This window comes from Artemia sp. Qi Xiang Cuo, chromosome 4 (assembly GCF_049724085.1).
Source record: "Artemia sp. Qi Xiang Cuo chromosome 4, ASM4972408v1, whole genome shotgun sequence".
In the NCBI taxonomy this organism is placed as follows: domain Eukaryota; kingdom Metazoa; phylum Arthropoda; class Branchiopoda; order Anostraca; family Artemiidae; genus Artemia; species Artemia sp. Qi Xiang Cuo.
In genome coordinates, this window is record NC_142797.1 from 45,917,599 (window position 1) to 45,944,928 (window position 27,330).

The following is a 27,330-nucleotide window of genomic DNA, read 5'->3' on the forward strand; positions in this document are numbered from 1 at the left end:
AAAAGAAACAGCTCGTTTTTATTTTTCTTTTTTCACTATCCTCTTTTTATGCTGTTTTTTAAAAATTTGTTTATTTATATATTATTTATTTTTTTCAGTTTTATCAGTTTTTATCTTTTTAACTAGTTGCTATTTTGCAGTTTTTAATATAACTGACAAAGGAATCATATAGCATTCCGATTTTTTTTTTGCATTGTTTGCCAATTTTGTTGTTGTTTTGCTTTTGCTATGATTTTCTTGCTTATTTGTTTTTATGGACTTCGAGATTTGAATTCTGCCCTTCAGGGCTTGTGATAGTAATTTCTCGAAATAAATATATATCCATTTATCTATCTATCTAAAAGCTTGGAACAAAACAGTGCAGATGTGAATTTTATGTTTGTTACTAGGTATTCTTTTAAGATTACATAATACTCTTTTTCAATAAGATCATGGTATGCATGCAATAAACCGAGTGTGTAAGGAGCAATTGGTCTTTTTGTTTTCAGTGAAGCACCTGCCAATTTTACGACGGCATACGTGGATGGTTTATTATTTTTGTTCGTTCAAAGAGCTCTTTTTTACTTTTGACCTATACTTATGTGTAGGTTATCTGATATGCTGATTGTATTTTTTCTCGTTTTACCTATAACAGTGCTATAATAGGGCATAATAGGGTTATAATAGCGTTCGCTATTTTTGGGCTACCTTGGGCTAGTAATTTCGCCTGTTTGGGCTATACGTTACGCCAAAAACCTAGCAACCGTGCAAACATCTTCATTGCAAAATTTTAATTAATAGCACGTGAAGTAAGATTCAACTAAAATAAATATGGTGAACATGAAGAAAAATAAAGTAAAGAAAGGACTCAGTGATAAAATTAACAGAAAAAAACTTGTGAAACCTGTTGTAAATGTGAAAGAGAAAATTTCCACTAACCCTTTTGAAGTAAAAATCAATAGGAAGAAATTTAACATCCTTGGCAGAAAATTAAAAGAAGAGAAAGGTCTTCCTGGAATTGCTAGACAAAAAGCTGTCAAGAAGGTAAATATGTTCTTTTGTCTTTTCTCATTCTATGGGTAAAGGTGTATTCTAAAAGAAGGAATTTTAATTTATTCCAATAGTTTTCTGCTAGGCTAAAATAGGCCAGGAAAGATTATATTAGCCTAAATATCTCATGTTCTAGATTAATTGGATAGCTGAACTGAAACTTGGTAAAATTTTTGGTTATGGGGCTCCTTGGGAGGAATCATCTTAGTAAAATAAAGGTTATAGCCTACCATCAGATAGCCTAGGGATAGATCTCAAAGGAGAGGGCAAGTGCCCCAGGAGGCAGCAAAAATAGATAAAAAGCAAAGTAGAAAGAAAATTTTAGGGAAGAAGAACTAACTCAGCATCTGAAATTAGGTTGGAGATAGCTAGAATTGCCTATCCCAATCCTTGCTAGGCCAAACTACAGAGGGTACCATCAGGGAGTAGTGACCTGCATGGTTAAATGTATTTCCACAAAATGTCCAAATACAAGTCAATATAAAGAGTCCAACCCAAACTACAGCATTCCCAGCAAGCAATGTGTTGAAGGTTCATTGGCACCTTCTCCAAAAAATTGGCAAGCCCGTACTCTGCCATCCTAGCAAATGATGCATTAAAGGTTTCATCAGTGCCTTGTCCAGAAAATTGACAAGCTGAGATAGCCTACTGCTTTGGAAACAAAGACAACCCCTCAGTGTTTTCACTTCAGAAGTGAAAACTTCTTACAGCTCATCTGTCTCTGCTGATACAGATGATTTTCACTCAGTGATGAGTGATGATTTTCACTTCTACTTCTTGTCTTTTCCTCTTTCTCTCTTTTTTCCTTTATTCCTTCATCAGATAATTTTCTTGTGTGTTGAGTAGCAAGGTATGAATGTTATTTTAATTAGCTGAGAGTGATAACCTCGCTTGCCCTTTCAAGCTTATTGTCTTTCTTGGCAGGCGAAAAGCAAATAGTGTTTGTTTTCTTTTTTAATAAATGTATATCTCATATCTCAGGTTATCATTCCTTATTCTTTTGCATTGGAGATTTGACTCCTATCTCTAAAAAAGGGTAATCTGGAGTCCACTGTATATCATTCCTCCCTATTACTGTAGCTACATCCCTTTGCAAGCTCTGTGAATTACTATTTATTAAGGAACTTGAAAAATTCTGCTATACCCATCCACACCAGTTTGGATTCAAGCAAAGAACTGGGTGTGCTGATGCTTTAACTGCTGTTGGAAATGCCCTGATTGATGCCAAATTGTCTGGAGAAAGCCCTGTTTTGGGGTGACATTACATTATTATGATTATGATGACAGATGTGCATTCAACTCTCTTATCCATACAGAAATGCTTTTGAAAGCTGGTAAATGTGGATTGAATCTGGCCATTATTTGTTCTCTTTGGGATTTATATTCAAGACTTCATATCCACCTGAATAGACAGCTTATCCCAGTCAAGAAAGGGGCCTGTCAAAGAGCTGTCACATCTCCTGACCTCTTTAATAACTATGTTCTGGATATTTGTGCCCTCCTTCACTGATTTTGTCTTCTGTAAACTTTTCCTTGGTATGCTATGCTGACAACATCCTAAACTTTGGTTGAACTCTTCAATGTATCATTGAAATTTTTGGAATCCTTGAAGTAGAATATCAGAAAATTGGGCTTGAATTCAACTCCTCCAAATCTGATATTCTCCTGTTTAACTAGAAAACAAATTCCTCTGCCCCTTCCATCATGCTTGGATCTAGCTCTGTTCAACTTATAGATAACCTTATGTATTTAGGTCTGCCCATTGCTTCTTCTATTGAAAACTTCTTCTTGAATAAATAAGACATAGAATCTCAGCAGCTTATGCTTCCATTGTATCTTGTAAAGTTCAATTCAACTGACATCTTCTAGCAACTCTATATTATGCTGTTGCTATTTCCCATATCTCCTAGGCTGCACCCTTCTGGAAACTCCTAACTAAAACTGACAAGACTAAAGTTCAATCTTTGTTCTTTTGTTTTGCCAAGTATCTGCTTCATCTGCCTCTGTGGTATAGAAATTCCCTCACTATTGCAAAATTCAAGGTTGCTGACCCAGAGGTTGCCGTTGCTAGACTGATAGCAAAACATAATAAAAAAATTGATGGGAATTTAAACAATTGGTCCCACATTCTTAAGCAGTGATGCATTGTCTTTTTTTCCCTATGGTCTGTTGTGTTGTGTTTTTAATTGTGATGGATTTTTCAATATTTTTTAATTATACTAATAATTTAATTCTTGTATGATTGTTTAACATTACTGTTCTGCAGCATATATAGTAGGTTGTACAATGTTGAAGATTTTTTTTTCTTTTTTGCATATATATTATATAAATTTGATGGTGCTGTTATTGTTCCTTAACTTATTGCCTTCAGCTCCAACCTTGGACCCAAAAGTTGTTAGTATTTATTTGTTATAGTATAATTGATTCATGTATTGCCATATAAACAACTATTGTGAATTTTTATGATTAAATTGTCACACAACTGGAGCCATATCTTGCAGTGGTAAGATAATGGGCACATTAGATAGTAAATTTTTGTGTTTATACTCATTTGCTTAGAAGTTTTTTTCTTGTTATTCTGGTTTCTTTTGTATATTTGCTTGTCTTGTATTTTGCAAAGTGTCTAATTGCTGTCGTAATTTTCTCTTACTGCTCTGTCTTGTTGCTTTTGTATAATGGGTTTTCAAATAAATAAATAAGTAAAGTGTAGGGCGCTGGAATGTCTGTTTGATGAAATGCCTGACAACCCAATCATTTTTTGCTGGGGAATTATTGCATTACAGCATAGACATCATATGTGCCTCAGAAACTTGAATTAATGTTATTGTGAAAGACTCAGAGATTAGAGCTCCTGAGGACAACACATGGATCTGCTTATGGTAGTGGGCATCATTTTAAGCCCCCTTGCATTGAGGTCACTTCTAGAGTGGGAACCTGTCTCACATAGAGTAGCAAGAGTGCAATTCAAGGGCCACCTATTCAACATATCAGTTATTGTACTTTATGCTCCAACCAGAGAACACAAAAGAGCAAAGCATATCTTTTTTTACCAACTTCTAACTTGTACTCTTAAGGAGGTCCCAAAACAAGACCTCATCTTTATTGAAGGTGACTTTAACACCAGAAACAAGGGAAAAGTATCCAATGCTGAGTCATCCATTGGCCAAATCAGTCTTGGAGCTAGATGTATCAGGGGATCAAGACTTCTTCACTTTGCCATGATGAATGATTTTGTCATATCCAATACCTTATTCAAACATAAGCCTAGCCAAAGAGTCACATGGCATTCAAGAGATGGTAGAGCAAAAAGCCAGATTGATTACATCCTCATGTCCTGCTGTTGGAAATCAATGGCTACAAATAGTAGATCATACATTGGAGCAGATACTGGCTCAAACCATGGATTGGATCATCTTCTAGTCAAGTTGGATCTAAAGTTGCAACTAGCAGCACACCCCAAGAGGAAACCTCCACAAAGAGTTGACACCAATTGCTTCAATGATCTTAATAATAATAATAATAACATTTATTCACCCACCATCTACAAAAATAGATTATAGTGGAGCACTACAAAAAGAAAAAAGAAAAAGAAACCAGCTTCAAAAAGATAAAGATAAAACACTCAGTGTAGTTCACAACACTCAAGTAAATGCAGGTGAGAAACATTGTCTATCTAAATTAACTTCTAGCACTGAATTATTTCAAATGCTAGACCATTGTTTGGATGGCTCCTTAAGACCATATTTTTCAAGGCAGGAATTCCTATAACGCTTGGGTATGTACAGTAAAAATTTTGCAAATTTATAGTAGCACTTTTTGATGTTTTCAGTGTCTCTCACTGACAGCATGTGGGATGCACCGTTAAGATAGGTTATGTGTGGTGAGCAGACTGAATAATAAATTGAGGCAAGAGATTTCCTGGAGTAGTGTCCGCAATCTGGCACTACAGACGCATAAGCACATCTAATGGCTTTAGTTGTTTGTTTAACAATTGCTTGTCTGGTTTTAATAATTGTTTCTGCAATCGTTATACCAAGATATCTCTGCTCTAATACTGTAGGGACAACATGATTTCCGAGAGTGACAGAATTACTTTGCGGTGCATTAAAGAACAAAAATTTGCACTTATCAATATTGATAGAAAGCCCAATAGATTGAAAATTACTTATGAGTTGATTCAGGTTCTCTTGTAAGTCTGCTTTGGATCTACTCAGCAAAAGGACATCATCAGCATATGCCAAGTAAGGTAGGTCAGTGCCATACAATAGGAGAGAGGGCGAGATACCGTCCAGAATCTTAGAGATGGCATGTTTGAAAATAAGAGGACTAAGAACGTTGCCTTGCCTCACACCTCTTCTGATTTTTTTATGATCTGAAATTTTACCTTTCCAATTGGCCTACACAGTTAAATTTTTGTACCAAAATTTCAGAGTACTCACTATGCTCAAACTTACTCCATTGTTCAGTAGATTATTCATTGCTTGCATGTGATTGATGCTATCAAATGCATTCAATATATCAATAGTGCACATATACAGAGGCGAGTCCATAAGTACGTTAGCAAGAAGGCAATGAGCCTCTGGGCACCCAAGACCTTTCTGGAATCCAAGCTGATTGTCCCCAAAGTGTCCAGTATCAAGCTCAGGGAAGATCACATTTTCAAACACTTTGCTCAAGATGAACAAGACAGTTATGGGTCTATAAGATGTGCATTTGTTTGGATCTTTTCCTTTTTTGGCAACAGATGAAATGACCCCTTTCAGGAAAGAGTTTTGAACAAAACCCCTGGAGATGCTCATCTGGAAGATAAGCTGAAGATGGAAATAGAAGCATTCAGGTAAGTGCTTGAGGTGTTTTATTGAAAGACCATCGCTGTCCATCTCATTCTTTGCTTTGGAAAGCACTTTTCTGAAAGCTAACTTGGTCTTTTCAAGGGAAATGGGAACAACGCAATGCTGCCCTGAGAAACGTGCAAGTCAGCTGGAAACTTCCGTTCCATATTGATTGGTTATAATAAGATTCTTATCTCCATACATTAAAGTATAGTAAGAGTGCCAATAATGTAGTGTCAGAGAAGTACTAGATGGACGATTGTCTGGTCTGATTAGGCATATCCACGATTTTTTATCTCCAGTGAACTGTTGCCCAATAATTTGTTACCTCTTCATTTCAGCTTTATATATGCATTTTGTGCTCCATTTCAGCTCGAATACAATCCCGCATAGCGGTCTTCCACAAGCAATCCAAATGTTTAGCCAGGTTTTTGCATGTCGTTTTGCTGACTGGAGTTCAGTGGATTCGGATCACATCGGTTTTTCTGTCCCAAATTTGGCTCGTCTTGTAGGAACCGCTTTCGCTTTGGCAACTTTGAGAGCATGGATTACTTGATGGTAATAAGAGTTAAAATCAACCATGGCTGAGACTTTGGAAGGGCCAGAGCAGAGTAGATGAAAAGGAACTTTGATGCAACTTAGGACCGAAGCAACTGTGGCGACGAAAAGGAGAATAATGCATTTATCCTAATTTTGCTTGTAGACCCACTTTCTGGAACAAGAGTAAATAGGGTTCTGTGCTGGCTGCGTCTGAAACGAAAGTCCGGAATGGTCACTAGTCGGATTATCAGTGCAAACTGTAACTGGAAGACTAGAAATGGATGTGCATGAAAGTACGTGGTCAATATAGGAGGTACGACCACTAGTATGGGTGTACGTAAAATCCAGAGACTTTGGCCAAATCTTAAAAGTGGTGGGGAGACAATTCATAAAAATATTGGATAGAATATGGTCCTTGTATGGGTCACAGTTGAGGTCCCTGGCAATTAGCCACTTACACCCACAAAGCTCAAGAGACTCCAAATGTTGTCTTAGGACATCATCTGCTTTTGAGAACTTTGTCAGAGAGACAGTATTGTTGTAATTAGTAGGCATGTATATGTCGATGAACTCAATTCCATCAACAGAGACGTACAACAGACTACTGCTTCTAATTATTGGCTTAGCCAAAAGTTACTTCCTAGCATATATTGCCAAGCCTCTGGATGGACGCCCTGCCGTAGATCTCGCTGGCTCTAAAAAGACATCGTGCGAGCGGGATCTGTTCAGGAAGTTTATATTTGTCCCAGAAAGCTTATGTTCCCGGATAAATAGCACGTTATAAATTTGAAGGAGATCATCTATGTCTTTTTCTTTGTTGTGACAACCATTGATATTCAGACTGAAAACTTTAAGATATCTATTCATTGATTATTTTTTTTTGTTTCCCATAATCTCGCTCAATTTTGGGCATCTTAGGCTGAAGCAGACATGAGGTCCATTGCAAGAAGTGCATTGGAGATCTCCGTTACAGGGTGTATCTTTGTTACTAGAGTGTGGTCCGGAACATCTTGCGCATCTTGGACTTTTTTTGCAGTTTTAAATAAGATGATCGAAGCTCTGGCATTTGAAACACAGTCGAGGGGCCTCCATGTACTTATCTACCCGGAAAAAGTTGTATTCAAGCTTGATTCCGTTAGACATTACAAAGCTCATGTTCTGTCTATTTTTGAAAGTCAGTCTGATTTTTCTACTTTGTCCAAAACGGTAAGCTTCCTCGACGAGGCCTGGATTATGTTTGGCCACTTCGCTAGCATCTACTTCTATAGGAAGTCCTGTTATTATGCCATGAGATTTTTCTTCCCTGAGTTTGCATTTGATGCTGCTGACACTTGGCAAATTTGCCGAAAGGACACTAGGAGCTTCAACACAAAAAGCTTTAGCTTTTACAACATCGCTGAATTTAACTTGTAGTTTATTGTTTCTTAATCACCTGACCTCCTGAATCCCATCTTTGGACTTAAGTTACCTAAGTGTTTGTAGTCTAGTCAGGGGATCCATTGACGGAGCGTCTTCTATAATTACAGTACAAGTTAAAGGCTTGTTGTTTTCTAGGGCTGTAGCTCCAGCATCTGGGCAAGTTGTCAATTTAACACCCGTCGTATACTGTTTTATCATGGACACTGAGCTCGTCAGATCGCGAGTTTCACCTAGCAGGATAGAGAAGTTGGACTCTGGGAACTGTTGAACTGCAAATGGGTGAGTTATGACGAAAGTTGGAATTGGGATATTATTCCCATCAAATTCAGCTGGCAAGTGTAATATTTCTGATATTGCTGAGTCTTTTGTGCGGCTTTTTGTGGTTATAGCTACTCTTTCAGGGAATGCTAGTTTAAGGAGTTTGAGTTTAGCGTCGCGTAATCAAAGAAGTCGCATTTCATTTTCTACCGCAACGTTCGATCCAAATCTCTGTTTGACTGGAGAAAGTTCAGGATTGGTTTGAGATATAGAGACGTCTGTGCCATGCTGAGCACCGATAAGCAAGGGAAGCGTAGGTCCTCGCTACCTATTACCCGCAATTTAAGGGACACTCCCCGCAGGTACGACGGCGCTTGCAACAAATAACCTCCCCTCTTCTACTTGCTTATTCGGGAAGATTGGAAAATTGGCAAAAATAGTCGTTAAAATTTTTGAATTGGGCCTTTCTTTTTTTCTGAATATCTTACAGAGCAGGGGATATGACGATTCTGATTCACCTAACCCCCGCAATTTAAAGGTGGCCCCCCCCCCGGCTTGTAAACTTGCTCTTGCGATGGGCAACCGTCCCTCTTCTTTCCGCTTAGTAGGAAAATGACCCTTTTTTGTTTTTGGCCTTTTTGTCTCAAATTTAGACACACCGCAAAATATAGCACTGATGATGTTTTATCGGCAACACTGCGTTGGCAGCCAGTTATTGACAGCGTCCCAATGATAATTCAAATCCTCTGGGAATTGAAGTCTAAAAGTCTGTTTATGGGGAAAAGGGAGATAATTCACGTTTAAATCTTATTTGAAAAGACACTTTAAGTGTTTTCTACTCCCTGGGAATCAACACTGGCTAGGAACCGGGCCTTATCCAGGATTTTTGTACAGGGGGGGGTTTACTAATTTTCGACTTTTTGGGGGGGGGGGTTTACTAATTTTTGACTCAGTTTTCGACTAATTTTACTGATTTTTACCTAGTTTTTACTAATTTTCGACTTATTTTCGAGTCGGTCAAAAATTTCGGGGGGGGGGGCGGGGTTCAAACCGGGTAACCCCCCCCCCTGGATACGGCCTTGGCTAGGAATAATGTCTTTACCTCACAATAGAGTCAATAATCCATTCTGTTATATTCACGTAATATTAAATCCAAACACAGCTATCGATAATTAGTCCATAACAATAAGGTCACTTTAGATTTTAATCCCTAGCAGAGTATTGTGAAACTTCTGTAATCACTCAAGGTCACTGAATATATTAAAGTTCGAGGCACTGAATTAATAGAATTTCACAGCTGGTTTTAAAATTCAATAAATCCAAATAGATGCTATCACTCTGGAGACTAAATGGAGACTCACATTATATAAGACAGGCATTCTGCTTAGAGATGTCTAATTGCTTTGAAGCTCTCCAAGTGCAAGCAACCAACAAGCAAACCCAAAGTTTGGATGAAGAGTGGCTTACCATGTGCAATACAATCCACAAGGCTACAGGAGCTATGATAGGATACCACAAAAGACTACCCAAAAAATGGATGTCAACACACACAGTTCAGCTGGCTGAGCACAAGCAACAGATATCAGATAGAAAATAAGAGTTGTTCAAGCACCTGAGAAGAGAATGCTACCAGTCAGCCAAGAATGATAAGAGCCACTACTGGGAGAAAATCACTGAAGACATGGAAGCCGCTGCCTCCAGATCTGACACCGGGAGGATGTATCAGCTCCTAAAATCAATCAGGAGTAACTCACATAAGCCTGCTAGTACATACATCAAAGATGAAAACAGCAAGTTACTCTTGAATAATTCCGAAATAATAAATTGCTGGAAGGAGCACTTTGACAAACTACTTAACCAGCTCTCCACAGAAATGGAACATAATCAGCATTACCCTAATCCAAGTCACAGTTCTGAGGACCTGCAGGAACCAAATTCACCCAGCAGTATTTACAAAGATGCGAATGTGGCTCCCCCCACATTAGATGAAGTCTCACAAGCAATCAATTGCCTGAAAAACAACAAAACCCCTGGTCCTGATGCCATTCCAACTGAACTTTATAAGTATGAAGGGACAGCACTTGTCAGCTGGCTGCATAAACTAACCTGTGATATATGGGAAGAAGAGATGGTTCCACAGGATTGGGGAGACTCTATCATCCTTCTGGTCTTCAAAAAAGGGCTAAAGACAAAATGCAGCAATTTTTGTAGGATCTCACATCTGCATTGCTGCTAAAATATTTGCCAGTGCTACATAATTGTTTATCTAGCACAACGTGAAGACAAGGCCCAATCAAGTGGGATTCTGCCCAGGCATGGGAACAATCAACCAACTATTCATCTTAAGACATACCCTTGAACACTGTGCAAAGCACCAGAAACTGACAGTGTCTTTATTCATATATTTTATTACAGCTTTTGATTCTGTTCTAAGGGACGGAATATGGAAGGCCATGACAGAGGATGGAGTACCAGCCAAGATGTTCAGACTCATCCAAGCATATAGCATAGGCAAGCCCAAATTAAGATCAGTGGGGAGCTCTCCTCAATGTTCCAAATTGGTTTTGATGTACAACAGGGATGTATATTGTCTCCTGTCTTATTTAATTTTGTAATCAACTGGATTATGACCAGAGCAACCTTTTCAGGCATTGAAGTAAGTCCCAATTTTGTGATCACCAATCTGGACTATGCTGACAATATTTGCTTATTAGAGATCAAGACATAAACTCTGTGATCAAGTCAGCAGTGACGAATTCCGCAAAATCTGCCATCAGCAGGCTTCAAGAAGTAGCCTATGGACGAAGATGGGAAAAGTTCTGACCCAAATTGATTGAGCCACTTGCAAATGACCGAGACTCTTGGCTTACTACAATGACAAAGCTACTGGACACAAGGGAGAGCTTACAAGGAAACTTTATCTTGAACAGCAAGATAGCTTAGTGCAATAAGCTTAGTCAACAGAAAGCTTAGTCTGTCTTCAGTGGTGCCTCTTGTTTTAGTGCTTTGCAGTCACAGCCACCTTGTATCTCGCATTCTGAGGCTGCTAATGATGTTTATCACAAAACTTCAGCAGATGTCCTACTTGTAAGTACGCTATTTGATCGGACAGACTCCCAAAGCCTGGGTAGAATCTTACTTTTAAGGAGAAATTTGATCAACAAGTGTCAGTTTGTGAAAGGGCAGTAAACTTTAAAAAATTTGATTGAAACAGTCAATAGTTTTTAATTCATAAAACAAAGAAATGATAACAAGATTGGGGAGAATTAAAAAAATCTATCCTTAATTTTTAATAATATATGATCAGAAAATGAGTTATCCTGAAATGCAGTGAGCATGTCCTTTTAATATGCCAACTTTTTGTATTTTACCTAATTTAAAGTTAGAGGACAGTCCTGGGAAGTGGTCTTTCCTACAGGATTGGAGTATTGGAGCAGCGTGAGTCTTAGAGATATTGCATTATATGTAAATATATATACAAAATAGTAGTATTAGTATGTAGTGGATCTCTACAAGTTTGAGCTTGCTCTCTACTTTTGAGGTTCTTAGTCTTTTTTCTTTGAAGGTATGCTTTAAAATGGAACTGAATTAAAGCGTACCCAATTGCCTGTCAGAAGCAGTTATGGCCAGGTTTCCCTGTAAAAGTTTTCGAATTTGTTTTGCGCTTTTCATTTTTTTTTTGAATGAGTGAAATAAATAGTGACAAACAACTTTGGTGAAATCAAAGTAATATTTCAGACATCTCTTGAGAAAGTTCTTCCTGGTCCATCCTTGATAAATATCGGAGTCTGAATAGAAGAAAATGCAAGTGGAAAAATCGAAGTTACTTATCCTCTCAGGTCTGACACTGTTGAATCAGTGAAAGAAAAAAAAAGCATTGGAAGAAGTTTGCTGTTCAGAAATTGATCACAAAGAAACGTTAGGAACCAGCAATATATTCGCTCTTCTTTCTTTCATTATTGACTGTACCAAGGTAGCAAACAAACTGACATTTGAAGTTAAGTCGGATTCCGTCACTAGCAAATTAGACGCTGCAATACAAGCGCTAGACATAGGGTGATCAATCAGCAAACATGGAACTAGGCTTATTATTACTCTCACAAGCAATCACAGTTTAGAGCAAGTAAGGATCGAAAGAGTCGAGCACTATCCAGGAATCAAGGAAGAAAAACTTTTAGATATAGAAAAGCTGAAGCTTATCAAACTAGGACCATTTCAGCCAAAAATCCATTTTCCAATAAACTAGGAAATTCAATCCTAGATTTCCAAACAGCAATTGAAGTTCGTTAGAAACTGGTACAATGAGTACCTGGACCTACAGTATAGTATCAAGAAAGATTTCGGCTACTGCTTTGCCTGTTTTTTGTCCCCAACTTGATCTGACTGCAAATACAGAAACAAAGATTCTTCATTTATAACAGTAACTAGAAACTGGCACAAAATGTGAAGCAAGGGCGCCAAGGCTGAAATGCTTATCACTCACTTCCAATCAAATGGTCACAAAGCTTTTTATAGGTGGTTTAATTTGCTTTATAGAGAGAGATAAATCATTACCAAGTTTACTTAACAATGAAGAACTGATGCATTATATAGAGTCAGAAAAAGAAAGGGAACGAGGTCGTCACAATATATATAAGTTGCTAAATGTTCCAATCATTCTAGGTAAACAAGGGTTGGCATTTCGTGGGAAGAATCATGACAAGGGAAATAACGTTGAGTTAGCCAATCTTCTTTCGAGACACAACATCGAAATGGGCCATTGAATGAAAAACCAGAAAAAGCCAAATGTCACCAGCTATCTGTCGGATAGTAGCCAAAATAAATTTTGGTTAAAACAAAATAAATTTTGAGCTAGTTAAAACAATCGTAGTAGAAGTTAATGAAGACTTCCTTGGCAAATTTGCAAACAAAACCCTGCTGTCAGCCCTGAAGAGTGTTGAGCTGCAGGTGTATGGTACATTGATAGAAAGGGAGCCGCTAAAGAGCGTTTACTCGTAATTGTAGATTCTGAGTCCAAGAAAGGAGCCGATATAGCAGAAGATATTCTACGGGTTTGGCGAAAGGCTCGTATCAATAAAGAAAAAATGACATTTCAATGCTATAATTTTGCCAGTAACATGAGTGGGCGCTTCGGTGGAACACAAGCTCATATTTGCAAAAAGTTACAAAGAAATATGCAATACCTAAGATGCCTAGCCCTCAAAGGGACATTATCATTCTTTTTGCAGAGACTTGCAAAAGTACTGGAAGCATCATTGAGTTTGCTGGATTGTTCTCATTAGCGAAAAAGAACAAACAAGGGTTGGCTTTAGTTTACAGAGCATTCACTTTTGAAAAATCTATTGCAGTGATATTGGCCATAGGTGAACGAATTTTTAGCAACATGAAAATCGTCAAGAACAGATTGAGGTCAACTATGAGAAACGATCGACTTGACCATCCCATGTTCATGATGTCTGGAAAAAATTGAAAACCTACTGGAAAAAATTGACCTCAACCTACTTGTAGAAAAGTGGAAAGTTGAATAGTCGCACAGCCTTAAAGTTTAGAGTTAAAGTTATTTAAAATTATTTTCTTTGTCTTGATTTTGCTTTTATACCCGAGTTTTTCTCTACAGATATGACAATTCCCCGCAACTAATAAATATTATTTTAACACATAAAAACCGAAGTAAAAAATGTCGATTTTCGCCGGCACCTAGCCATCTTCGTCATTTTGGAGGCCCCCCCCAAAGGTAAAAGGCTAGGGACGCCCCTGCTGACACCCCCATGCCTTCTCAAGGCCAAAACTTAATTGGCACTTTAATGAAAAAATAACATGAATGTGGAGTGACAGTTTCATATACATATACTGATTTTTCCTTAAAGTCTTAATAATTTTTCATTTGTTTTAAAGTTAAAAAAGTGAAAACATTTAAAATGTTTTTTTGTTTTGTTTTATTTAAAAAACAAATTTGGTTTTCGTCTTCAGACGGCATGGGGGGGGGGGTATCAGCCCTACTTAGTTTAATTTTTTTCTCATTTCAGTTTGACTCAGTTATTTATTGCAATGTCTGTTTGTTTTTGGTTTCATTGATTCATTGATGGTGTTTGTAGTAGTTTTACACTTGGAAGATTATTTGACTTCATTACTGCTCATTTTTGGTTTAATGGAGCTCTTTACTTTTCTTTGAAAAAACCTATTTTTTAAATTAATTAAAAAAAAGTTTTTAAAATTAATTACTATTACTACTACTAACAACTCATCGCAGCACCAAGCCGCCTGAGGCCAACACAGCTACGCGCGCTCCTCCTCCACCCCAATCTATTTAAAGCCTCCCTTTTTACACCTTCCCAGGAAGTTCCCATTTCCGTCAAATCTTCATTTTTGACGTCCTCCCACCCCAGACGAGGACGACCGGCTTTCCGTTTAGCCCTAGGCGGTAGGCCGAAAAGGACAATCTTCGGCAATCTGTCATCCTTCATCCGCACAGCGTGCCCTGGCCACCTCAACCTTTCTTTCATTATAGCCCTATAAAGCGGTATTGAACCACATTTTTCGTACAGCCTACTGTTAGAAATACAGTCAGTTAGCCGGGTACCCAGAACAATCCGTAAGCAATTTCTCTGGAAAAAATCTAGCAATTCTTCATCCGCTTTTCGGAGCGCCCATGTTTCTGAGCCATATTTGACCACTGTCATCGCTAATATTCTATTCTTGGTTTGCAGACTTATCTTCCTATTCTTCCAAACTTTTTTTAACTGTGAAAAAACACCCTGAGCCTTGGCTTTTCTACTTTTTTTTTTATTCCAATATTCACGGCGCCATGTACTTCAAAGTATCTGATATGCCGCTATTCATTTACCTCTTTCAATGGCCTCGAGGTTTTAAATGTCTATTGAACCTTCTTTTGAAGGTGTCAAGAGAGGGATTTGCAGGGATAATATCTCCAGGAAGATCGTTCCAGATAGAAGTGCAACGCCGGATGAAGTTTCTCAAGTACTCGGTTTTCGGCGTATCCTCCTTCAGATAATTGGACCGAGGTGTGTGCCTTCGTGTCTTCCTTGTCGGCTGGACAAAAGGGGGCGCAATTCGAGAGAGCTCGTCTGAGGGAGGCGAATTCATGTACTTGTAGACAACAGCCATCGACGCTACATCAAACCTTTCATTTAGAGGCTGGAGCAATTCTTGTGTAGAGGCGCAGCCCGCCCTATTTGCCCTATTCCGGATCTTCTGAAATGGTGCCAACAGCGTTTTCGGAGCACCAGCAAATACCGGGCATCCATATTCAGCTATGGGTCTGATGCAAGACTTGTAGAGTGGGATGATCGAGCTTGATTGAAGAAGGTTTTTGCAGCGAAGAGTAACTCCCAGCTTTCTTGCGCAGGAGGTTGTCACCCGATCAAGGTGGTTGTTCCAAGTGAGATTGGTGGAGAAATGAATCCACAGTAGACGAAGCTCGTCGACTCTCTTTATAGCTTCATTTTTGAAGATGAAACTGGGGTGTTCACGTGGCACCTTTGATCGGGTAATTAGAAGCTCCTTTGTTTTCGATGCATTCAAGTTGATCATCCATGCATCAGACCACTTTTCAATTTTCAAAAGATCCATCTGTAGGGAAAGGGAGTTTTGTATTGGGTCTTCGTGTTTAGGGACGGCTGAGTGTGTCGTGGTATCGTCGGCAAAGTGATGCAGAGGGTTTGCGAGGTTGTCTCCCATGTCGTTTATGTAGATAAGGAAGGGCGTAGGTCCCAAGACACTGCCCTGGGGTACCCCTGCTTTCACTGAATATTCGCGGGAAATAAACCCGTCAAGAACAACCCGGAGTGAACGATCGGAAAGGAAGCTCTCAATCACTTTTAACAGACATCCACGAACACCATACACATAAAGTTTCTTTAGCAGGCCACGGTGCCATACTCTGTCAAAAGCTTTCGCAATGTTGAAGGATAGTAGCCTGATGTCGTATCCCATTGCCAGTAGTTCTATCCACTCCTGATACTGGGCCACTAGGCAGTCTAATGTTGAGCATTTCCAGCGGACTCCATATTAGCAGTCGCCTAGAAGGTCATTTGATTCCAGGTACTGATGAAGTGTTTTATTGGAGACGCTCTCGTAGACTTTGCCAACACAGGAGAGAAGGCTAATAGGTCTTTAGGAGCCCACGCTCGTTGGATCGCCTTCTGGCTTTAGAGTAGGTATAACATGGGGAGACTTTCATATTCGTTTGAACGGTCCATAGCAAAAGCATAGCCGGAAAAATAATGACAAGGGTCCAGTTAGATCAGCACTGCTGGACTTGAAGACAAAATGTGGTATGTTGTTAGGACCCATGGCCTTGATCACATCCAGATGTTGCAGAATGCGAAGGATCTTGGGAGCAGAAAAATCCACGCGGGCCAGGACAGTGTCGGTTCGGTCGGAGAATTTTGGCACTTCTCTGCCGTCATCGTCTAGATTCGAGAATTTGGCAAGAGCCTTAGCAAGAGCTTCAGCCTTTGCCTGTGGATCTTGCACCACAGTCCCATTAATCTGCAGAGAAGAAATTGTGGTCCCCTTGGACAACGGTAAAGCCTCCTTGACAATTTTCCGCCAACTCTTTGCCGAAGCATGTTGAAGCTTGGTGGCGATTTTCTCCTTATACTGAACCCGGGACTGCCGAATCGCTCGAACTGCATTTTTGCGTGCATTTATGAATGCAATTCTGTCCTCTTCGCTCTTCGAAAGTAGCCATCGCTTGTGTGCCTTTTGCTTTGCTCGGATTGTCTTCTTACACTGGGCGTTGAACCAGTTTGTCCTTACTGGACACCTGGATCCGCTTTGAAGGGATATGCTTTTCGACAGAGTCAACTATGGCCTGCTGGTACTTATCTGTAGCTTTCTCTGGGCCTTCCAGGAGGAAGGCTCTCCAATGCTGAGAAAAAAGAGTGTTTCTCAAACCGTCCCAATCACCCCTTTTGTATAGCCAGAGTGTTCGTTCATGCTTTACTGGAGGCGGAATACGTAGGTTTCCACGTGCAACGATGGCAACGTGGTCACTGGTGAAAGCACGAGCGTCTAACTTAAAGGAGTCAGGGTGATCTGTAAGGAATAGGTCAAGACGAGATGATCCGTTTGGGCCGTGATACGTGTCGAAATCGACAAGTTGTTCCAGACCGTAAGAGAGAGATAAATCATACAAGTCCGACCCTTCCCTATCAGTATTTTTGCTGCGAAGCCACACGCTATGATGGACGTTGAAGTCTCCCTGAAGGATAATGGCAGACTTAGCATACTTGCCCCGAATATATTCAAGGGATGTTTCAAGGTAGCTGGTAATCTGGTAAGTTGGGGGGTATACACGGTACCAACAATCACGGATTTATTTGGGAGGGTCACCCTGACCCACAGAGCTTCTTCGCCTGCTGAATCTGGTAGGCTATGTTCAGGCATGAATAAGGTATATGGCTCTGTATATAAACAGCGACACCTCCTCCTCCGTATTTAGCGCCGTCAGTACGCTCTCGATCCCGCCTAGCGTGTATCCCTGTATGGCAACCTCACTGCTCTGAATTTCTTGGTTTAGATTGGTCTCAGTGATGCACATGATAGATGGCTTGACTGAGTTTACTAAATGTAGAAACTGGTCAAACTTAGATCTGATACCTCATACATTGTAGTGGGCTACCATAGACAGGTCCGTTTGGATGGTCGGTGGACGTGCTACAGGTCGTCGTTGAAATGGCTGTTTAGTCCGAAGCCTTTTGTTGTTAATCATAACCAGGTAAAAGAAGCTTTGCCGGGTGGTTAGCCCAACAAAGCCCATAAATCCATTACCATGCATCATTAGACGGGGAACGGTGCCACCTGCCATGCACCTCATTACCGCATCTTCAACATGGAGGTGGTACCCCATAATGGGTTAGGATTCGGCACAAGTGCCTCCCACCACCTAACATCTTCACTGCTCCCACCGTCTTTACTAATAATACTACCAAGGAATGTGAAGCTGCCCATCTGATCAATTTTTTCTTTACCCAACGTCACCTTTTCATCTTCACTTATTCCTAGCCTAAGTGACTTAGTCTTCTTAACACTAATTTTCAAACCTATTCTAGCACCCTGAACTCGCAAAACCTTTAAAAGTTCATTCATTTTGCTCACGCTTTCATCTAGGATGCTTAAATCATCACCATAAATAAAAGTTCAAATAGGGATAAAATCCTTTTAATAGACAGTGATAATATAACTTCACAAAAATACCAGATATTTCGGTCACATATACAGTGACCGTCATCAGTTTTACTACTGATGACGGTCACTGTATATGTGACCGAAATATCTGGTATTTTTGTGAAGTTATATTATCACTGTCTATTAAAAGGATTTTTCACTGTCTATTAAAAGGATTTTATCCCTATTTGAACTTTTATTTATCGTCATGGAAAGGCAGTGTGGTCTCCGAAATTATTTAAATCATCACCATAATCTAGGTCCAGGAGACTTTTTCCTCTCCATTTGATTCCTTGGTCTCCCATTGCCTTTCTTGTGCTCCATAAGGCAAAGTCCATCAAAATAATCCATACAAAGGGGGATAGATCACAACCTTGCTTAACTCCTGATTTAATACAAAACCAGCTGCTAGCCTCATTTCCTACCTTAACCGCAGCAGTGTTATTCTCGTACATAACACTAATCACTTTAATGTATTTGTCTGGTATACCAAAAAATTTAAAAACAATTTTTATTTAATTTTATATAATATTACTCAGTAATTTGCTACCTACAGAGTAGACCCCGAAGCCGCGCCGAAAAGTCGGTTGCGTGCCGCCGAAAAAAACGGTGGCGCGCCGCCGAGCTAGCATCAGCGCGCTGACGCCGCCGCTGATTCTATCGGCGGTGGCGTCACTAACCCGCCGCCGTGTTTTGTTTTTTTTCTCTATTTTGTTGGTTTCGTGATAGCCCGCTGGGAGTCAACCGTCATACCAGCTAATCTATTTCTTAAAGATAAATACTGTCTCTTGGGCTCGCCATGTATATCGGTTCGTAGGAAGAAGAAGAAGAAATTTTTCTTGAAACAAAAATTTTACCTTCCACTTTAAAACTCTGTTCATTTTCTGTCTGATTTTTCGGATGAAAAGAGGTAGGTAAAAGAGCATTAGGCAATTCAGGATGTTATTATAGGCAGCGCAATCGCGCTGCCTAAGTAAATTACAATGTTGGCACAATGTATTTTTTTTTCCATACCAGGGCAATTCGTATCAAAGGAGTTGTCGTAGAAACTTCGAGAAGGGCCAATTCGATTGGAAATTGGAATAGCTAGTGCCCTTTTTAATAGTCGAAAGTGATCGGAAGGCAGATAACACCCCTTTCACGCCCACCATTTCCCGAAACACATCCAATCAAAATTTTAAGATAGCCATTTTGTTCAGAGTAACTGATTTCCAGAGAGAAAATATGTTTTTGAGGAGGTTACTCCCCACAACCCTTAGGGAAGGGCTTTTCAGTTATGACCTGGGGGTATATAAGAATAATTTTGGCACAACGAATTATTTATTTGTTTTCTTTAAAGCAGGGCACGTCATATCGAAGTAGTTTTTACAAGAACTTTGAGAAGGGATCTTTCAATTGGAACTTGGATATCTTTGAACCGTTTTTGGTAGTCAAAATGGAATTGAAAGCAATTAAAACCCTTTTCACGCCCCCCACGTCCCGAAACACATCCCATCAAAATTTTGATATAGCCATTTTGTTTAATATATTTGAAAGTCCTGGAAATTAGTTCTTAGAGGATGACAACCACCCTCACAGCCCTTAGGGTAAGGGTTGTAATTTATGCCCTGGGGGCATATAAAGTGTTTTTCAAACAGTTCGTGGTAACGAACTGTAAGTAAGGAGCGACCCTGCTCAATGGTAACTGAAACTCTAAAAAATCGGAATTTTGGTACCAATAGATACATCAAAAGAATCAGATTTTAATTCTGATTTCAAATATATAAGTTTCATCAAGTTTAATCTTACCGATCAAAAGTTACGTGCCTGAGAAAATTTGGCTGATTTTCGAAAAAAGGGAGAAAGACCCCCTAAAAGTTATAGAACCTTAATGAAAATCACACCATCATATTCAGCGTATCAGAGAACCCTACTGTAGAGGTTTCACGCTCCTATCTACAAAAATGTGGAATTTTCCATTTTTTGCCAGAAGAAAGATCACGGATGCGTGTTTTTTTTTCTCTCTTTTTCTTGTCCCCAGGTGTAATCGTATTGACCCAGTGGTCCTAGAATATCGTAGGAGGGCTCATTGGAACGGAAATTAAAAGTTCTAGTATCCTCTTTAAGTGACCAAAAAAATGGAGGGCAACTAGGCCCCCTCCCACGCTTATTTTTTTCTCAGAGTCACCCAATTAAAATTTTGAGATAGCCATTTTGTTCAGCATAGTTGAAAATCTAATAAATATGTCGTTTAGGATTAAGTATACCCCACTGTTACCAGGGTATGGGCTGAAATTTATTAAATTTGCCATTTGCTTAAAGTTTTTTTTTTTTTTTGGTATTTATCCATAATTTTTCAGGAAGTATTGTTTGTGGGGGGGGGGGGGGGCGGGCGGCGGGGGCCATTCGGGAGAATCTTTCCGTGGTGGATGTTTCTTTGGGGTAAGGGACATTTCTATGAAGGGGGCGCCGGATTTTCAAGTATTATTTAAAAAACGATCAGAAATTAGATTAAAAAAAACAAGTTTTTTCAACTGAAAGCAAGAAGCAACATTAGAACTTAAAACGAACAGAAATTATTCCGTATATGAGGGGGTTCTCCCCCAAGTCAATACCTCGCTCGTTGCGCGACAGTTTTTTTTTCGTGCTTTAAAAATATCTATATAGTATAATTAAAAGGACTGTTTTATTCAGTTTTGTTTTTATTAAAATTTTTTTTTTTAAATTTTCAATTAAAGAGCGTTTTATTGAATAACGCGACAACCCCCTCATATACTTAATAACATATACTTAATAAAAAACACAATAAAAAAAAAACAAGCGATACGGCTCAATAGTAATCGAAACTTTTAAAAACGGAATTTTGATCTCAATAAATGTATCAAAAGAATGGGCTTATAATGCTGATTCTAAATATATAAATTTTATTAAGTTTAGTATTGCTCATCAAAGGCTTCGACCCTGAGAAAATTTACCTGATTTTTTAAAGAGTGGGGAAACATCCCCTACAAGTGAAAGAATTTTAATGTAAATCACACCGTCAGATTCAGCGTATCAGAAAACCCTATTACATAGGTTTCAAGCTCATATCTGCAACTTTGTATTTTTTGCCAGAAGAAAAATATACGAATATAGAAGTTCGTTGCGTAAGTTAATTTGTAGATTACTTCAGACCCAAATTTAGGGACAGCCATTTAGCAGAAGAAAAGAAAAATTTCTATGCAAATTTTGTTTTCTTATTCAATGACGGTGAGCCAAAATAAAAGCTACATTGACTAAAAAACGATCAGAAATTAAATAAAAAAAACAACTTTTTTAAACTGAAAGTAAGGAGCGACTATAAACTTAAAACGAACAGAAATTATTCCGTATATGAAAGGGGCTGTCCCCTCCTCAACGCCTCGCTCTTTACGCTAAGGGTTGTATCTGTCTCACAACTTTATTTTTTAAAACAATAAAAAAATTTAGCGTTAAGAGCGAAGCGTTGAGGCGGGGACCGCCCCTGTCATATACGGCCGCAGTTCGGTGCGGTTTATGTTTTCTTGTCGCTCCTTACTTTCAGTTTGAAAAACTTGTTTTTTTTTTAAATTATATAAAGCGTTGTCGTAGAAACTCAAAAAGGGATCATTCGATTGGAAATCGAAAGGCCTAGTGCCCCTTTTAATAATCGAAAGTGATTGGAATGCTTGACATTTTTATAGTAAAGATCGATGTGGGTATAATGTATCATTTTTGTTGTTGTTGTTGTTGTTGTTTAGACCAGGGCACCTTGTATCGAAGAAGTTGTCGTAGGAACTTCGAAAAGCACCCGTTCGATTGAAAATAGAAAGGGCTGATGTCCTTTTTAATAGTCGAAAATGATTGGAGGTAAACTAATCCCCCTCCCCCCCCCCCCCACCCAAGTGCGGTTATTTTTAAAAATTAAATTTTTCCTTAATATTCAATCAAAATGCACTGTGTTAATGCTAATTCCCAATAAGGCATCTCAGCAGTATCCCAAGATCGACTGAGGGTATTATGTTCAAACTTTCGGGGCTACTAATTCTCTTTAAATTCAAGCAAATCAAAATATTGTAAGTGTATTCCAGCTATCAAAGAACGTAAAGAGATTTTCTTTGCGAATGTTGACAAGTTATTCATTTCAGGTCAACTAGAGGGGGTATGAAACTAAATTTAACAGTCTTTTTTGTATCCAGATTTTTAAAAGGGTCTATGTTGTTAAAAATTGCTGAAAATTTTTTTCCAGCATAAAAATAGCAGGCCAAACTATAAATTATTAAAAAAACGAAAAAATTTAAAGTATTATTTTTTTTCCCTGGAAATATTATGTTAATATAAAACTAACATAAATTAATAAAGAAAACTGTTTCCACAAAATAATTTTTCCAAAGAAAAGTGAATAGCTCAATTAAACAAAATGAGCAAAAATAAAATCAAACAATCTACCAAGCTTGAAACTAACACAAATCAGCATCGACAAATAAATAAGACCCAAAACGAAAAGACATTAAAATAAGTAACCGAGTCAAACTCAAAACCAGCAGAAATTAAAATTGGTTTGGCTCAAAAACACTATGCCTTCCCAAGGCCATAACATAATTTACACTTTACTGAAAAAAATTACGAATGAATGTGCATTGTCAGTTTAATATACATAGGCTATACTGATATTTAGTAATCAAAATCTTAATATTATTTGATTTATTAAAGTTATAAAAGTAAAAACATTTATATTTTTTTAGTAAAGTGCAAATTCTGCTCTGGGAAGGCATAGGGGTTTTGAGCCCAACTTATGTTAATTTCTGCTCGTTTTGAGTTTGACTCGGTTATTTATTGTAATTTCTGTTCGTTTTGGGTTTCATTTATTTATCAATGCTGAATTGTGGTAGTTCCCCGCTTGGTAGATTATTTGATTTATTTTTGCTCATTTTTTGTTTAATGGAGTTCTTTATTTTTCTTTGAAAAACTTATTTTGTGGAAATTTTTTTTAATTAATCTGGAAAAGAGCTAGAGCTAGTACAGAAATATATCTATACAAATGAATTACATTTTTTTTTGCACAGTAAGCAGAGCACATTGAAGTTGAAGTAGCCTTAAACTTTGACTTGAAACTTCATAACCTGACCACTTCTTTCAGAAAAGAATTTTGGAGGGTTATTCCGTGTTGATAAGAAAAGACGGTAAAGATGTAGTTTTGTTCCCCCTATAGTGTAGGGCGCAGGAGCCCTATGGTAAAGGTGCAGGTTAGTTCTCCCTTATAAAAACAACTTATTTCAGGAGATACAAAGAAGAAGCCCATTTGCAGCATTCTTTGGGACCCCAAGGTCCATTGCTAGTATCAGATCCCGCGAGTGGCAGTTTACGCTCGTCTCAAACCTGGGGACAATTCCTTCTAGAAGACTTTCCTTGCTTTCATTTGAAAAAAAAACTTTTAAAATTGATTTCTGATTGTTTTTCAAATCTTGCCTGAAATCCCCCCTCTCCGAATCTTTTCCTGGGACCCCCCCCACACCAAGGGAAATTTTTTCCTGTGGAAGATCCCCCCCTCCATGAAAAAATCCTCTCATACAATTTCAACCCCACCGAAAATTTCCCCTGAACATTTCCTTCAGAACATCTCTATGTATAAAATTGAGTTGCCAAAGAGAAAGTCAGACAAATAAAATGAATTCCATAGATGAATTCTGGTATTCCTTCTATGTAAAATTTTAGTGGAAACCTCCCTCCCAACAGAAAATTATCCCCATGGAAAATTGCCTCCCGCTGAAAGTCCCCCAAAGGAAATCTTTATATTTTCCAATAACAAATACTTTGTGTAAACAAAATGCAAATTTTATTTGCCCTTTCCCCAGGGGCTTTGGAGTGTCATATCACCCCCAGAGGCATAGTTGTTGGACTTTTCAACTATGCTGAACAATATGTCTCTCAAAATTTTGATTGGATGTCGTTGGGATAAAAAAAGGGGCTTGGAAGGGTGCTAGTTGTCCTCCATTTTCTTGTAACTTAATAAGGGTGCTAGAATTTTCAATTTCCGCTTGAATAAGTCCTTTCCCAATCCTCTAGGACCATTGGGTTGATACCATCACCCCTAAGAAAAAAAACGTGCATCCATGATCTTTCTTCTGGAAAAACTATTTATTTTGCCCCTTTTTCAAAAATAAGGCAAATTTTCTCAGGTTTGTAACCTTTGAAGGGTAAGATTAAACTTAATGAATTTTATGTATTTGGAATTAGCATAAGAAGCCAATTATTTTGATGTATCTATTGTTAACTGAAAATTAGATGGACTCAAGGTGGACTGAAGCGAATTTTTTCCACAATTCCTTTTTTTCTTTTATTGATGCTTAGTTTTTTGTTTATATATGCAGACATTTAGCATTAAACTAATTACTTGTTGCTACATGCTTAGGTTTTTTTCAAATTTTAAAACTAGATGAGGGATAGAAAAGAGCTTAAAAAATATAATTAAGGCTTTTTCATACCTTTAAAGATTGCTCAAACACCTTTTTTAGAAGTGTAGGAATGGAATTCTGGGACATTCTAGATTTGAAACAAAATCTTGTGACAACTTTATTATATATATTTTTTTGCAATAGATTCCACTTGTGTTATAAGAATTTATCTATATTTTTTTGTCACTTGTTTCACTAATTATTATGAAATAGAAAATGTTGAGTAGGAAAATTAAGTGCTAACTCTAGTATGAATTGACGTTTTACCATCTTAAAGATTTTCATCTTGTAATTTTGTTTCAGAGACAAGAAACGCTGTTGCCAATGCTGAAAGACAGATACAAAACAAACAAGTTTATTGACAAACGACTTGGAGAAGGTGATACAAGCATGACACTAGAAGACAAAATGATGGCTCGTTTTGCTGCTGAAAGAGCCAAAACTAGTTCAAAGGTATATTTTTGGAATTGACTTCTAAAGACTAAAAACACTCAGTACTTTCAAGTTGCAAAGATTTTATTTTCACCAGTCAACGCCCTTTTCTCACTAATCATAGACTTAAGCCTCTCAGACCGTCAAGGGGGATGAGGGTCAATCAATTCTCCTGAGGATTAGGGCTTTCAGAATCCATGTTTCTGATATGAAAAAAATTAAAGTGAATAAATCTTTAGCTTCTTCTAAAGCATCAAAATTAAGCTTGCCATTTTTTACATTGTTTCCTACAGCATTGCTACGGTTTTGTACTTTCTCAAACTCTTCCATTAATTTCTTCCTAACGCTCTCTTTATGACTAATTAGCACTCTGTTCAGCTAATCTCTCTCTAAAATATCAAGGCCATAAAAAAAAAATTATTGCCCCCCCCCTCTCAGACCTGTCTTAGGTCTATTCATACCTGAGAACTGTGATTTTCTAATATTTATATTTCGTTTGTTTCTAAATTGTGAAGTTTTTATTTTATTACAACATTTTTGTAAGTGTTGCCACATTGAACCATGAAAACAAAAAGACAAAACTAATTAGTTAAATTTGACAATGCTTTTTGTCCATAAAAATCCAAACAATAGTATTTTGATTCCCAAAGACAACTACACCTTCTAAGAAAAGCTACCTCTTCTTAAGTTATTTGGTGCCATATGTTTTTAGCTTATTTTTGCTGATTTTTCACCTATTTTTTTATTATTATTTGGTGCCTGCTGCTACCAAAAACTGCATAACTGCATATAGACTTTTTGTTAAAAATAGAACTCCCGATTTTTCCTAATTCTTTACGGTAGAGCACTTTGCATAAAACCGTAGAGGGAAAATTCTTACCCCTTACTTGCAATAATCTGAATTCGACAGTATAAAAAAAGCAAGAAAGAAAGAAAGGATACAATGAAAGTGTTATTACTGTAAAACAGTTTGTTCCTGAAGTAGTCTGTTTTGGAAACTTCAAGAGGATAACAGCTTCTTTGTTGTGACGAACACTGCAAAAAAACAATTATACAATGACTGTGTTAAAAAGTGGGCGACCACTTGATTCGTTGGAAAAACAACCACATGGCAAATGGTAGAGATTTGGCGCCTCTATTACCCACCCACCACTCCCGTTTCAAATTTTGGCAAAAAGGTAGATATCGTACGTCGTAGCTTTTGAATCAGAATCAAGAAAAGAGTTACAATTTATATGATTGAAGAGCCAAAATGGGCTGGAGGCAACTCCACCTTCCAACTCTGCCTCTCTTACTGCTAACTTTTTAGCAGAAAAGAAGGCACGTTACACCTGTTTAGAAGGAGAATCGTGTCATAATTTTTAATCTGAAAGTGCATAAGGATTTACAGTTAGTATTATTAGGAAGCACACAGCGGGTCTTTGACCCTGCCAACGAGTCCGTGGCTCCTTCAAAACCCCTTTGTTCCTCCCATCTCCAATTTCTCAGCAGTAAGTTAGGTATGTTGCATCTTGATTGAACCAAAATAACGCAAGGATTTTGAATTAGTAAGATTGGATAACTAAGATTGGACCCGAGACCTTCTATTGGCATCCTCCCCCTTCCACTACAAACTATTATCACAAAAACAGGCATGTTGCACCTCTTTTTTTTGCTGCACCTTTAAGGGGGTTTCAAGTCCAATATGACAAGCATAGTCGCTTTTGTCATTACGCTGCTATTGCCCATGAGTCAAAGTATCTGGAGGTCAGAGAGCCTTGGAACTTGAGGTATAGTTGTATGTTACTCTGTATTTCCAACTGCAATTTCGTTTTTTTTTTTTTTTTTTTTTTTTTTTTTTTTTTTTTTTTTACTATTACAGCCTGCAACTTGATCTACATAGTTTAACTTGGCCCCTCTTGATAAACTATTTTGACAGACCCGCTATATAGTATTAAAAATTAGCCTCATTGGACCCACATATACCAATGGGCCCCAGTCAAAAGGCTTACTTGGTCCATTTTTATGTTCAACCCTGACTACACTTCCAAACTAAAAATTATGATCTACCGTACTTTTTGACAAAAAAGACAACATTTTCAAAAATAAATCACACTAATTGTTGCTTAATCTGTTGGCAAAACTTCGAGAAGCTGTTGGATCTCCAAATTTCAATTTTTCCTTTGCGAAAAACGATCAATGCATGTTAACTTTTTTCT

At 38.1% G+C, this 27,330-nt stretch overlaps 1 protein-coding gene across 1 annotated transcript in view; it reads left to right on the top strand.

The window, feature by feature from the left end:
* The first annotated feature begins 778 nt into the window (after positions 1 to 778).
* Positions 779 to 27,330, top strand: part of l(3)07882 (Nucleolar protein 14 homolog l(3)07882) — an 85,670-nt gene continuing 59,118 nt past the window's right edge. The window contains exons 1-2 of the mRNA XM_089087891.1: positions 779 to 1,023; positions 25,004 to 25,153. Coding sequence (XP_088944017.1) covers positions 811 to 1,023; positions 25,004 to 25,153 — 363 coding nt within the window. The 5' untranslated portion in view covers positions 779 to 810. The remainder of the gene's footprint in view (positions 1,024 to 25,003; positions 25,154 to 27,330) is intronic.